We start from the raw sequence: 13577 nt of genomic DNA on the forward strand, positions 1-13577 counted from the left end.
CCGTCGGGTTCTGAAATGTCATGCTTAAATGTCATTCAACTATAGAACAGTAAAACTGTGTCACACTTGCTAGATAGATATGCACTAGACGTGCAAAATGGGTTGTAATCCGGGCTTTAAAATTGATCATTACCCGTATTTGGACTGAAAATCTAATGTCTAGTAATCAGTCATTTGTCCTTTACGATATTGAAGAATTAGGAGGAAGGGAAGAGAAGCGTACAGATGTGCCTGTGACGGGACCTTATGTTTCACGTACACTGCAGTTTGTAATTTACTGCTCTGGAACTTTCGTCTTCTATCTGCTATACGGATACGTCCAGGTGTGTGTGTGTGTGTGTGTGTGTGTGTGTGTGTGTGTGTGTGTGTGTGTGTGTGTGTGTGTGTGTGTGTGTGTGTGTGTGTGTGTGTGTGTGTGTGTGTGTGTGTGTGTGTGTGTGTGTGTGTGTGTGTGTGTGTGTGTGTGTGTGTGTGTGTGTGTGTGTGTGTGTGTGTGTTGTGTCAGGTGGTTAGAGAGTCATCATAGGGAGTGTTTACTGTAAATCCCTGACCTTGAAGGGTTGCAAGTTCAAGTCACAGTGATGGCGAGCTATGGCATAGTTTCTTTAAGCAAGAAACTAACACATATTTGCTTCTCTTGACTCAGGAGTATAAATGAGTACCTGGTCATTGACTGGTGTCCTAAGCAGCCACGGCTGTGACGTGACATCAGCCACTGGGATCCTGGTGAGACTTCGGGTGCTCTCACCACAGTGGCTTCTCAAGTCGGTGCTCTTGCGAGTGCTTGGCCCGGCTCCAGGAGTTTGCTAACGCAGGCCCAAAGTTCTTTTAGTAGCGCACATGGCTCAGCTTAACAGCTGGGGGAGTGATCTCTGAGAGGCAGCTCCTGACATTTAGGATTTAGGATTTAGGATTTCTTAGGGGTGTGTGTGTTTATGTGTGTTGGTCTGTGTGTCTGTCTGTGTGTCTGTCTGTGTGTCTGTCTGTGTGTCTGTCTGTCTGTGTGTCTGTCTGTGTGTCTGTCTGTGTGTCTGTCTGTGTGTGTCTGTGTGTCTGTCTGTGTGTCTGTCTGTGTGTGTCCGTGTGTGGTGCTGTAGCTCAATTGGTTAGAGTGCATTTGGAGAATGAAAACATTTGGGACCTTGCAGGGTTGCAGGTTCAAGTCACAGTGATGACGAGCTATGGCATAATTTCCTTAATTAAGCAAGAAACTTACACACAACTGCTTCTCTTGACTCAGGAGTATAAATGAGTACCTGGTCATTGACTGGGGTGGACATGACCGCTGGCTTGGCAGTAACATCATGCAGCAGATGGGTACTTGTGGGCCTTTGTATCTAATCCCAAAGCTGCGCCATAGTCAGTGTCCCTGGATGACTCTGGCCAAGCTCCAGGTGGATTGTAGCGCTGGCCCTAAGCCTTCACGTAGCACATGGAGGCTCTGTCTCTAGAGGCAGGGGGAGCTATCTCCGCAACTGACCTCAAGGTTGACGTGTTAGGATGATGTAGGTCAATCATATAGAAATATGTGTATTACATATTTGGTTAGCACACATCATAGTACTATAAAATTTATGTATGAGAAATTTGTGATGATTAAAGTGACATTAATTGTTATCAGGAATGGATATTTCGCATTGAAGGATTAAAGCAGCATGGTTGGTATCTTACTCTTGTTCAGTTTGGATTCTACCTACTGTTTGGAAACTTGGAGAAATTGTTTCGAAGTGGCAGTGAGCGAAGGTACAGGAGACAGATTTTAAACATTCAATAATACTGGCTTTTATATGACAATACTAATAGTAGACAGTAGGTGGTACACACTGCAGCTGTAGGATTTTGGATGAAATGTTTTAGTTTCTACTGTGTTGCTGGGTGATTTAATTGAAATTTATCAGTCATTTTATTATTTATCAAGACACTCATCACACACACACACACACACACACACACACACACACACACACACACACACACACACACACACACACACACACACCACACATCATTGTAGTATTAAGCAATATAACAGTTTTAATATAATTTGTTATTGTCTGGCAGTTTATTTTAATTATTTTAGCTTTACTGCTGTTAACAATTTTGTTAATTTTGAGTCTTTATTGTTGCTATTGTCTACACATTCATGCTTAGTTTATTGTACGTTCTACTATTAGCACATTGCATCAGTATGCTTGTTTTCTGTTCTTATTTATGTAGTAAGCAGCAGCTAATTTAGGATTATTTAATCCAACTTGTAGTGTGCAGAAAAATGAACAAATTTGTGAGCATTTTCTTCTCATTTAGTAGCATTTTGTACCAGTAATATATGCTATGTGAGTAGGTTTGGCAATATTGATAACAGGCTTTATTGTCAGATTTTGTTATGCTTTTCATTCTAAATTGAGTGATATATAGTAAGACTATATAGTTCTTTTTTTTTAACTTTTTGAGGATCTGGATGGTTTGAATGTGCATGTATATTTGGTTTTGACATTATGTGGTTGTAATTGCGAATCAAGAATAGGATCGTTCAGTCATGAGAGATTACACAAAAATCTTGATTGCTGTTTATCACTCTTGACGATGAGAGATGAAAATGATGATGTTTGCTTTTTGACAGTAATAGTGATCGAGTATACATTAAATAATAATAATAGGTACATTTTTGTTATTTTGTAAAAATACTATATTACCTCTATTATATAATGCTATCTAAGGATTGAGAACCCTACTGCTAACTTACAGTAACGTTTTGGCTTTTGGAGTTTTATTGTGTTAGGATACCATTGAAGTCATATTTACTGCTTGCTGCTCTCACTGTTTCCACTATGGGCTTGTCGAATGCTTCACTTGGTCACCTTAACTATCCCACTCAGGTAGTTGCCACACAGTTGTATGTGATAAAGTATTGATGCATGACGTGTGTTTAGGTTATTTTTAAGAGCTGTAAGATAATTCCTGTCATGATTGGTGGAGTTGTGATACAAGGTATGAAGTATTATTGTTGTTAAGTTGCTAGGCATTTGTGACTGTGTGTGTGTGTGTGTGTGTGTGTGTGTGTGTGTGTGTGTGTGTGTGTGTGTGTGTGTGTGTGTGTGTGTGTGTGTGTGTGTGTGTGTGTGTGTGTATGTGAATTATACCTGTTGGTATTTGTTACAGGCAAACGATATGGCAAAATTGACGTAGCTGCTGTGTTGTGCATGACTGTTGGTCTTACACTTTTTACATTGGCTGACAGCTCAGTTTCACCAGACTTTGACAATACAGGCAAGTGTACTTACTTATTTTTTGTTTACCAATAACACACACACTACACACACACACACACACACACACACACACACACACACACACACACACACACACACACACACACACACACACACACACACACACAAAGAAAATGGACAAATGTCAAGTCCTCCACGTCATTCGTGAATGACGTCAACCCTAAGGTCAGTTTTGGAGATAGCTTCCCTTGCCTGTAGAGACAGGCCTCCATGCGCTACGTGGAGCCTCCACGTAGCGCATGGAGGCTTAGGGCCAGTGCTACAATCCACCTGGAGCTTGGCCAGAGTCATCCAGAGGCACTGACTATGGTGCAGCTTTGGGACTAGACACCAAGGCCCACAAGTACCCGTCGGCTGCATGATGTTACTGCCAAGCCAGCGGTCATGTCCACTCCAGTCAGTGACCAGGTACTCATTTATACTCCCGACTTGAGAGAAGCAATTGTGTGTAAGTTTCTTGCTTAAGGAAATTATGCCATAGCTCACCATCACTGTGACTTGAACCTGCAACCCTGCAAGGTCCTGGATGTTTTAATTCTCCAAATGCACTCTCTAACCAACAGAGCTATTACACCACACACACACACACACACACACACACACACACACACACACACACACACACACACACACACACACGCACACGCACACACACACACACACACACACACACACACACACACACACACACACATACACACACACACACACACACACACACACACACACACACACACACACACACACACACACACAGTGCTCGAAATAAGGAAAAAAGTTGGCCGGACATAAGCTCAGACCAGAGTTTAAGTTGCTTTTGACCAGACTTCTGCCAAATTTGATCGGACGTTCACAAAATGTGCAATATCATAATATAACAGATAACATTAGATATATAACATAATTATATATGCATAATATATTGATCATGTATCCATACACATAAAGAGCTGTGTGTCACTGCTCTGTGGACTTCACAATGCAGCATCATGCACATGTACACTACATGTACCTCTTTGAGCCCTAGCAATCAGATTAGTAGGTGCCATTTGGGGCATAAGCCAACTGCCTTACTGGGATAGCAAGGTTGTTTCATGTAACTTGAATCAATTTTAACATCTTGGCACTTTCACTGTTTGCTTACATTATTGTACTATTATATAATGCAATGAACACAAACACTTAGAAACTGATCATCATAATACTCTGTGTTTTCATTAAATATTTATGTTGGTTTTCTTCTCCAAATGCCAAAGCGCCTGTTGCCCAAAAGAGGCAATTCCCATCCTTTCACCATTACTGGTAGTTAATTAACCAGATGGTGCTTCTTCCGGCAGATTTGTTGCTGCAATGTTGTCCACTCTGAAGAAACGTAAATCAATCGTCGGGAACTCAAATGCAGCCATCAGAAAACGAAAGACAAGTAAACGTTAGGAAGCTAGACTCATTGATTTGTGATAGCCCATGGCACCTATTAACATTAACCTAGGTGAAACTATGCCAAGTGGTAAAGCCTGCTATAATTGCATAGAAAGAGATGAGCAGTGGCCTAGTTGCAGGACTACACTCAACGGATGGTTGGCCAAAGGACCAGGATGGCTGCCTTACCTAGACACATTCAAGACCTGCAACAACTGCCAGAAAAATGAATTTAACCCAACCACATGTTAAAAGACCATCTAACCAGCTGTTTGTTATTGTAAAACACCTAAAGACTTAAACAGGTTACCTTCACCTGTGACCACCTGTGATACAGCAGGCTTAGGATAGACACTGCTAGTCTCGCATAGCCATGCTAAAAGTTACATGCTCGACAGTTTGCTCTATCTTGTTCTGTGTTCGCGTTGGTTAACAAAATCAAGATTCCTTGACTACAGTTCAGATTGATTGACTGGACTGGGATGTCCGCGCATAGATGCAGTTGCCCGGACAAATAGCAATATTGATTGGACATTATCCGATGTCCGGCCGTTATTTTGAGCTCTGATGTCACACACACACACACACACACACACACACACACACACACACACACACACACACACACACACACACACACGCACGCACACACACACACACACACACACACACACACACGTGCGCGCGCGCGCACGTGCACACACACAAGACACGAGTTATTGGTTGACTTCCTACAAATGCTGAAAATGCATGTACTCAACATGAAACTAACTCTGAAGTCTATAAAGAATTTACTTAATTGAAATTGTTGTTTTTAGGTCTATTACTGATTTGCTTAGCTTTGTGTGCTGATGCTGTAATTGGCAATGTTCAGGAAAAGACAATGAAAGCATACTCGGCTCCAAACACAGAAATGGTCTGATGTATGATTTCTGCTGTAGCTACTGTAAGACTATGTTTATTGTCTATATACTCTAGGTGCTGTATTCATATGGTATTGGGTTTTTCTATATTCTTTTTGGCTTGATTCTTAGTGGTGGCTTCTACTCAGGTTTTGTAGTTTATTCAAAGGTGAGGCAGCTGCTTACGTCTTTCCTGTAGACATGCAGGGGTGTTGGAATTCACTTATTGTCTGCTACTCCTGTACTAGTTCACGACTTTTCTACTAATTAGAATTAAACCATTGCTTGTGTGCTTGTTCATGTGCATAGAGACCAATACGAGAATGACAATTTCGATGACAGATGGCGCATACATATTGACTTGTAATTACTCCTTGAGCCATTTGCTGGTGTATGTGTCGTCTTTCTTTTAATTTTTTCATTCTCTCATCCTTAAACTTCTTCAGACCAGATGACACTTTCTTCCTCTAAACCAAACAATTAGACGCCAGTGACTCCCAATTGTCCTGATTGATGCCCACATTCTGCAGATGATGACGCAGCTTGTCTTAATTTATATGTAAGTTTTTGGCTACCAGTTCTTCTCTCGGCATTCAACAATTGTCCATAGAACACTTGGTTTAGTAGCCTTCTGTCATTCATTCTTGTGACATGACTGACCCATTGTAGTTGTTGTTTTGTTATCATACATTCAATTCCTGTCATACCAGATCGTTTCAGAACCTCATTATTTGACACTTTTCCACTCCAATGAATTCGCAAGATACGACACAGACTACTAAGATGGAATATTTCAAGTTCTTTAATGTTTCTCCTGTAAAGCATCCATGATTGTGACCCACATAAAAGAGTTGTAAGAATGACTGTCTTGTATACTTTGATTTTAGTTTTTACTTTGATATCTTTTTGACTCCACAGCCTCTTTTGAAGTGCACTATATGATTTGTGTGCTTTTTGCAAGCGTGTAGCAATGTCATTATTTACGGTGCAATCATCAGAGATGACACTACCAAGATAGTAAAATGTAGATACTTTCTGTAATGCTCCTCCAGAAACAAAGATATCATCAGCTGTTGTTTCTGGTCCTAGAGCAGGTTGAAACAAACGTTCTGTCTATTTTATATTAGTTTGTAAGCCAAAGCTGACAGCAGCATTGTTGAAGCAGGAAACTATGTGTTACATTTCTTCAGCAGAGTGTGCTACAAGAGCATAGCTATCTTGATATAGTAAATCACAAAACTTTGTAATTGATGTCTTGGTTTTTGCCATAAATCTCCGAATGTTGTAGAATCTGCCATCTATACGATACTGTACAGACACACCTCAATCTCCTACGCAATGATTCATTTCTGTTAACATTGTTGCAAGAAAGAGAGCAAACAAAGTTGGTGCTAGAATGCAACCCTGTTTCACTCCATTTTGCACATAAAATCCCTCTGATTTTTCCCCACCATAGATGACTCTTGCTGACGTTTCTTCATGTAATTGTTTAATCAAATTGACAAACTTGGATGGACAGCCCAATCTTCCCAGAATTTGCCAGAGATCTTCACAATTAACTGAATCAAAAGCCTTTGTCAGGTCGATAAACACTATATACAACGGTTTTTGCTGTTCTCCTGTAGTTGTCTTAGAGTAAACACTATGTCAATTGTGCTTTTTCTCTCATGGAAGCCACATTCAGACTCAGGGAGAAAGTCCTTCGCAGTTGATTTTATTAGTCTATTCAGCAATATTCTTGATAGTACTTTTCCAGCAATGGACAATAGTGAAATTCCCCACCAATTTGTACAGTCTGCTTTATCACTTTTTCTCTTGAAGACTGGAATTATGTCAGCAGCATCCTTTAGGTCATTCTACATATTGACATTATGTACATATTGACAAGGCTGTGTACTTGTGTAAAGCTACGACTGTACAAGCAGTTGATTCTATGGAATAGATGTGTGTGTGTGTGTGTGTGTGTGTGTGTGTGTGTGTGTGTGTGTGTGTGTGTGTGTGTGTGTGTGTGTGTGTTTGTGTGTGTTTGTGTGTGTGTGTGTGTGTGTGTGTGTGTGTGTGTGTGTGTGTGTGTGTGTGTGTTGTGTGTGTGTGTGTGTGTGTGTGTGTGTGTGTGTGTGTGTGTGTGTGTGTGTGTGTGTGTTTGTGTACTTGCACACATGCACATATTTGTTCTTGTATAGGAGCCTGACGTAGAATAACGTTGACTGGATTTATTTGCCTATGGTCTGTTTATACCTAATGAAGATATGACGTGTTTTATAACACAAAAGTGTACTATATACTATACATGCTTCTGGTTCTGTTGCTGCAGACACCTGTTGTTGCTTATGGTCTTGCTGCTGCTTTCTCTCTGACTGGCTACATTGGCATTCTTTTTGTCTTATCTTTGGTGAAGTCATTTGGTGCTCTTGTGGCTGTAACAGGTAAGCCTACTTCATGTACAGATTTTGTGCAGTGATTTTTCTTGTGCAACTAGCATCGTTGCATATAGTTGAGATATACGGGTATGCATGTGTAACAGAATAGCACAGTGTGTCAAGTCTGGTGTCCAATTGTATGACATACTTTACAATATAATACATGTTCCAAAGCTTTAGAGACTGTACAATGTGGCAATACAGTTGATTGAGTTCAGTTTGCTTGTTAAAGAGACAAAATTCTGGTTTGTTGTACAAATGACTGCTATTGTTGTGGGGCTCAAATGTTTTATTTTCTAAGTATCACTGTCAGGTCATCATGCCTGTTTGTGTGTATTTTTAATGGAATATTGCAGGAGCTTTGCAATGAGATCATTCATTGCTAATTATTGGTAGTAATTTGCGTTCCTTAATTTTAATTAATTTTTTCCAAGATTTATCCTTCTAACTTGTGTTTGTTTGTTTCTACTATTTTACTTTGTTACTTCTACTTATGAGTTGGATGGAGGTTATGTATCTACCCCTGTTTGCCTGCAAGTTCTTCTATATTTAGTTTCCTTTTACGGAAAAGTAGGTATTGGCAGGTGGTCACAGATGTGCGTTCAACTGTCTAGTTGTCTGTTAGCAACATATTTTTGAAAGTTATCGATGAAGTACAATCAGCCTTTGGGGAAAGTTGATCGTAGGTAGTGGTGTTATGCTCCCTACTAATGGAGTTTCAGTTTGTATATTGTCAAATTATTGATGATGATATGATATTGCTGTATATATATATATATATATATATATATATATATATATATATATTATATTTGTATATAATACAGATAACACATATCCGCCCTAAGGACGGAGGCACGATGAGTCTAAGTCATAATAATTAGGTAGATAGTTACTAATCAGTCTTGAGTTATACTGCCATAAACAAACAGATAACTGTTTGTGAATTGCCTGGAAGCTTGGCCCAGAGACAAGCCAGATGATAGAAGAGACTTTTTTACAATTGATCTCAACACCTCCAGACTATGTGCAGCCCACACTCCGTATGATTCCACCACAAGAGGGTAGAACAAATAGCCATATATATACAAATGAAATGCCAGTAGTTGTAGCAACCTCCTTTATATACAGGGTAGATTGAATATGATAACTGCTACCATGTGCTTTATATGAACACACCTTTGGATTGAAATGTAATAGTAATGATATCAGCAAGGAAGGGTTTTGATGATGACTGAAATTGAGCGTTTTAATGTAAAAATGATATTTAGCTAACAGGAAATCAACATGGAGATTAGCATTCACTTTGAATGAAGTATGGATTATGCACAGGAACATGCACACACACACACACACACACACACACACACACACACACACACACACACACACACACACACACACACACAGTCTTTTAATGATGTTTTCGTTTCCTGCTGTTTTAGTGACAACATGTCGTAAAGCACTCACAATGGTGTTATCGTTTTTCTTCTTCTCCAAACCATTCACAATTCAGTATGTGATCTGACGTTTGTTTATACTCTTTAAGGCGTGATTCTGTTGAGGTCTTTCTTATTCAGGTATGTTTGGTCTGGTATTCTTGTTCTTTTTGGTATTGGACTGAATGTTTACAACAAGAATAAACAAACTATTGATAGTTTGTTTATCAAGCAATACGAAAGTTTCATAAGTCGTTGGAGGGCACAGAAATCACAAGTAGAGATGGTCTAGTTGTAGATTCTGATGCTTTTAGAAATACTATAAGGTTAACTCAACAGTCATATGGTACAGCAGTATATGGAGATGCTATGTGAACAGTGAAAAATATATTGTTTCTATTCTTTAAAATATGGCCGCACTTATGGTAATATTACATTTTACAATGTCTACCTGAGATGCGATCAGTTTGTTCCTCACACCAATGAGCTATTATTTGTTTGCATTCTTTTTACTAAATTGCGGGAGGTGTGAATCATAGACTTAATGAAATACTAACTGCTGTTAATATATATGCAACCCACATATCAATTTTGATTTTTTCAAAAACAATATCAAGTGTTGGTAAGATGTTTTTGTTGTTGTGAGTCCTTAAGGTTTTGCTATCTCTTATGCTATTAATATTGATTTGCAACAGTTAATATAGATAACTAGACTTCCATGAACAACATGGCCATTCGAGTTGAGATCAGTCGATCCCGAGATCGAGTGCGAAAGGCAAGCGTGGCTTTCTTCTAGACTAGAATTTGTGTGTTGTATATATATATATATATATATATATATATATATATATATATATATATATATATATATATATATATATATAGGAGTAGATGGAACGCCTTTCTATAAGAGGTCTGCGCAATTCAGTGTTCTCTTATTAAACTGCTCATTCTGTTGATGGAGTTGTTAGAAGACATGTTGAAACTAAAACACAAACTGGAACTGAAACAGATTTTTGCTAATTAAGGATGATGCCCAATTAAGTAAGTGCTGATTGAGTCAAGTTGTGAGGACCAACAGCTCACAGAGTCTGAGAGGTGTGATGAAACCATTTAGTAGGATGATGAAAAATAGATGTGAATATTCAGCATTGTGGTATAGTAATGTTTGAGAATCTCCTAGAAACTCCTGAAAAACAGCCAAAGCATGTAGTATATGAGAGCTATAGTGCATGCTTTCTGAAGTTTGTTCAAGAATTGTGAAATATGTTGATCTACCACTGCAAGTCCACAAAAAGTATAATTTTGGAACATTCTTGCTTGTGAGGCAGATTTGCAGTCTGATAGAATGGGTCAGTCAATTCTTTGTGAAACAGTCTAGCTGAAAATCTACAGTTGTCCACTACCTTATTGTTCTGTGGCGCTTAATTTGCCCAAGCTCGAGTAATTCGCATGTTAAACCTTATGTCTTGTGCATCCCTAACTCTTCGAAGCTTCTTTGCTCATGATAATCATTACTTCCACCCTGCTGTGAATAAAGTGTGGTTCAATCGTCTGTCCTTCCACTTGAGGAAACTAAAACGTGAAGGTCTACCTGTTATTTTGAGAGGGTATATATGGCAGAGCTGACAGACAGGCCGGACACTCAGCTAAGTTTGGTAGCTAAACTGCTCTGGAACTTGACACTTGTGCTGTAATTAGAGTACAATTATAGTGCAAGTAAGTTATAACAGAACCTTATACGTCATGAGGATAACTTACTTGCACTATAACTGTATATTAATTACTCTAAGAGTAATGAAGTGAAGAACAGTTACCACATGCATGGTATGCATGTTAGCTGCTGCAGCATTTCAGAAGAAAGTCCAAAGGAGAATGAGTGTGATGACTACATAGTCAAGGACTGGGCAAAGAGTCTCATCAACCATTTGTGCAACATCAACAGATCGAAGGTGGCAATGCTGCTGTGATGAAACCCAAATGGCTTTCTGTCGAAAACCATATCTCTAAAACAAACACACTGGGCATGGAGAGCATTTTTTCAAAAGTCTGCAACCACCCTTGCGAGGCTGTGACAAGGAAAATTGATCAAGCCCAGTGATTAATAAGTGATGCATAAATGACATTTCAGTGTTAGCTGTCCACACCAGTGCCAGTAGAAGTCATTATCCTAGCGTTTGTTTCACTTATTGCAAATACTCAAATTAACGCACATACAAATACTCAATACACTCAAATCACAAAATTCAATGGCGTTCAGATACATCGATCTGTTCACATCTATACTGTAATATTTTGAATTGTACTTAATTGCAGCTGCAATAGTGGGAAACACTGGTGTGTGTGTGTATACATTTTGAATTTTCTAATTTTCTAACCTTCCGAATGATTAAAATATGTGCTATTGTTTAGTTTTTGCCAATCATTGCTTAAATGCCACTGAGGAAGTTGATTACTGTTGATATCAATGATGTAGGCATATATGTATGGTCGTTAGCATTTCGATTTCTAAACTTCGCAACTCTGGACTAGTCATGTGACGCATCACGTGCACCGTACCGTATGCGAACACGTGACTCTTGCAGGTGGCAGTTAGCGTACATCTGTGGGGCCGGTGTGCTCTGAGATAGCGGTATGGATCTACATTATTGAGTTGAGAAATCCACACGTGTGTTTGTGGGGTTTCCAAAGTGGGTTTTGTCCGTATACCAAACACCATTGATGTTTTGTCTTATACACCCAATGGGCCATTTTTCAGTTTGACGTGTTTCCTATGGGGAGCTCCCTCTAGTCTAGCTAGACACACACTGTGGATTTCCTGATACCTTTCCGGTTTAGGCAATTAATCTAGCGCAACTTGCATTCATCTGCATTGCTTTTCTGCCAGTGCTATAATTATCTAAATTTAAAGAGAAGAGAGAGAAACCGAAAGCCTTTGGACGAGGCTAAATAAATGGCTTTTACCAAATCGCTATCACCAAGACTTTTCTAACGGTATCTCTTTGGTCTAGGTACCCTTATTCTTGGAAATTTGATATCCAGAGCTTAGGTATTATAGCAGTTGTAGGTGTACATTTTACGAGTACGTGTTTACATAAACTTTCTGTCCATGCATGAGCAGTGAGTAGGCGTTTTACACTTGAATGAGGAGACCGACTCAAGATCGTAAAAGTTAACTACAACACCTACAGATGAGAAACACAGCCTAGAATCTAGAGTACTCTAATAATAGAGTACCTCCTGAGCCACTGCGACCTTATGAATTAATTAAAATTAATACATGCACGTCCATTGGTGTAGTGACATGCATGCTCATTCACCCTGCATGGTTTGACTTACGGCGGTATATACGTTTTCAGACTCAACGGCCAGTACACTCTACAGCGACATGCCATGCATGGCCATGGCTATACTTGTCGATCGGAAGTTTCTAGTCTAGAGACTAGGCGCATGCAAGTTATTTAGAGGCGAGTGCAAATTCGGACTATCAAGGAAAACGCGGATTAGCATGTATTGCGTATTTATCTAGACTCCATGCAGTGCTCAAGCAATTAACTTTGTAAATTCCAGACATCAAGCGTGCGTGTGCGTTGTAGCCAAGACAAATCGAAACAAAACAATAATCTTTAGTAATACAGCTACGACCTTCTAGCTAGACACTACAACACTGCAAATGATAGCTGCATGCGCGCATATACATGTCGCTATCATGTCTGATATCTAGAAAGCAAAGCAAGAAAGTAAAGTCATAGAGAAGGGGCGGCGATGCCCCTTCTCAGTAACAGTTCACAGTTCGACGATATCTTTGAATAGTCCGTAAGCGTCGTGGACGATCATTCCTGCCCTTAGAGTGAGAGCTAATCCGCCAGTTGCAAACGTAGTCGCTATCGTTACCGTTATTTTGGTAGTTGTTGCTAGCCATTCCCAAGCGCCCAGGCTACCACACAGCATTTTGGCGATCTTCAAGAGGAGGTTCTCATCAAAAATGGCTTTGACGAGGCCAACAATGGCATTATTTTGTCGCCATCGTCGCCTGTCGTAAATGCTTCCTTCAGTCGCCCTAGTGCCGTCTTGATGACGCTGGAGCTTCGGACTGATCCAGTAACT

General features: G+C 39.7%; 1 protein-coding gene across 1 annotated transcript; it reads left to right on the top strand.

Annotated features, from left to right (window-relative positions):
* Positions 1-80: 80 nt before the first annotated feature.
* Positions 81-9915, top strand: LOC134183155 (adenosine 3'-phospho 5'-phosphosulfate transporter 2-like). Its single transcript, XM_062650627.1, has 10 exons — positions 81-323; positions 1622-1743; positions 2780-2876; positions 2931-2988; positions 3160-3267; positions 5528-5625; positions 5688-5780; positions 7926-8037; positions 9477-9546; positions 9612-9915. Exons 1-10 carry the CDS (start codon positions 156-158, stop codon positions 9760-9762), a joined length of 1077 nt encoding a protein of 358 aa, XP_062506611.1. The 5' UTR covers positions 81-155; the 3' UTR covers positions 9763-9915.
* Positions 9916-13577: the final 3662 nt, after the last annotated feature.

The sequence above is a fragment of the Corticium candelabrum genome, chromosome 8 (assembly GCF_963422355.1).
Source record: "Corticium candelabrum chromosome 8, ooCorCand1.1, whole genome shotgun sequence".
Lineage (NCBI taxonomy): Eukaryota > Metazoa > Porifera > Homoscleromorpha > Homosclerophorida > Plakinidae > Corticium > Corticium candelabrum.

Excerpts from the sequence above, each read along its gene's own strand:
- LOC134183155 (XM_062650627.1), top strand. The coding sequence starts at position 156 with ATGTCTAGTAATCAGTCATTTGTCCTTTACGATATTGAAGAATTAGGA. Across the intron at positions 3,268-5,527 it reads ACCAGACTTTGACAATACAG|GTCTATTACTGATTTGCTTA; the intron begins GCAAGTGTACTT and ends TGTTGTTTTTAG. Across the intron at positions 9,547-9,611 it reads TCCAAACCATTCACAATTCA|GTATGTTTGGTCTGGTATTC; the intron begins GTATGTGATCTG and ends TTTCTTATTCAG.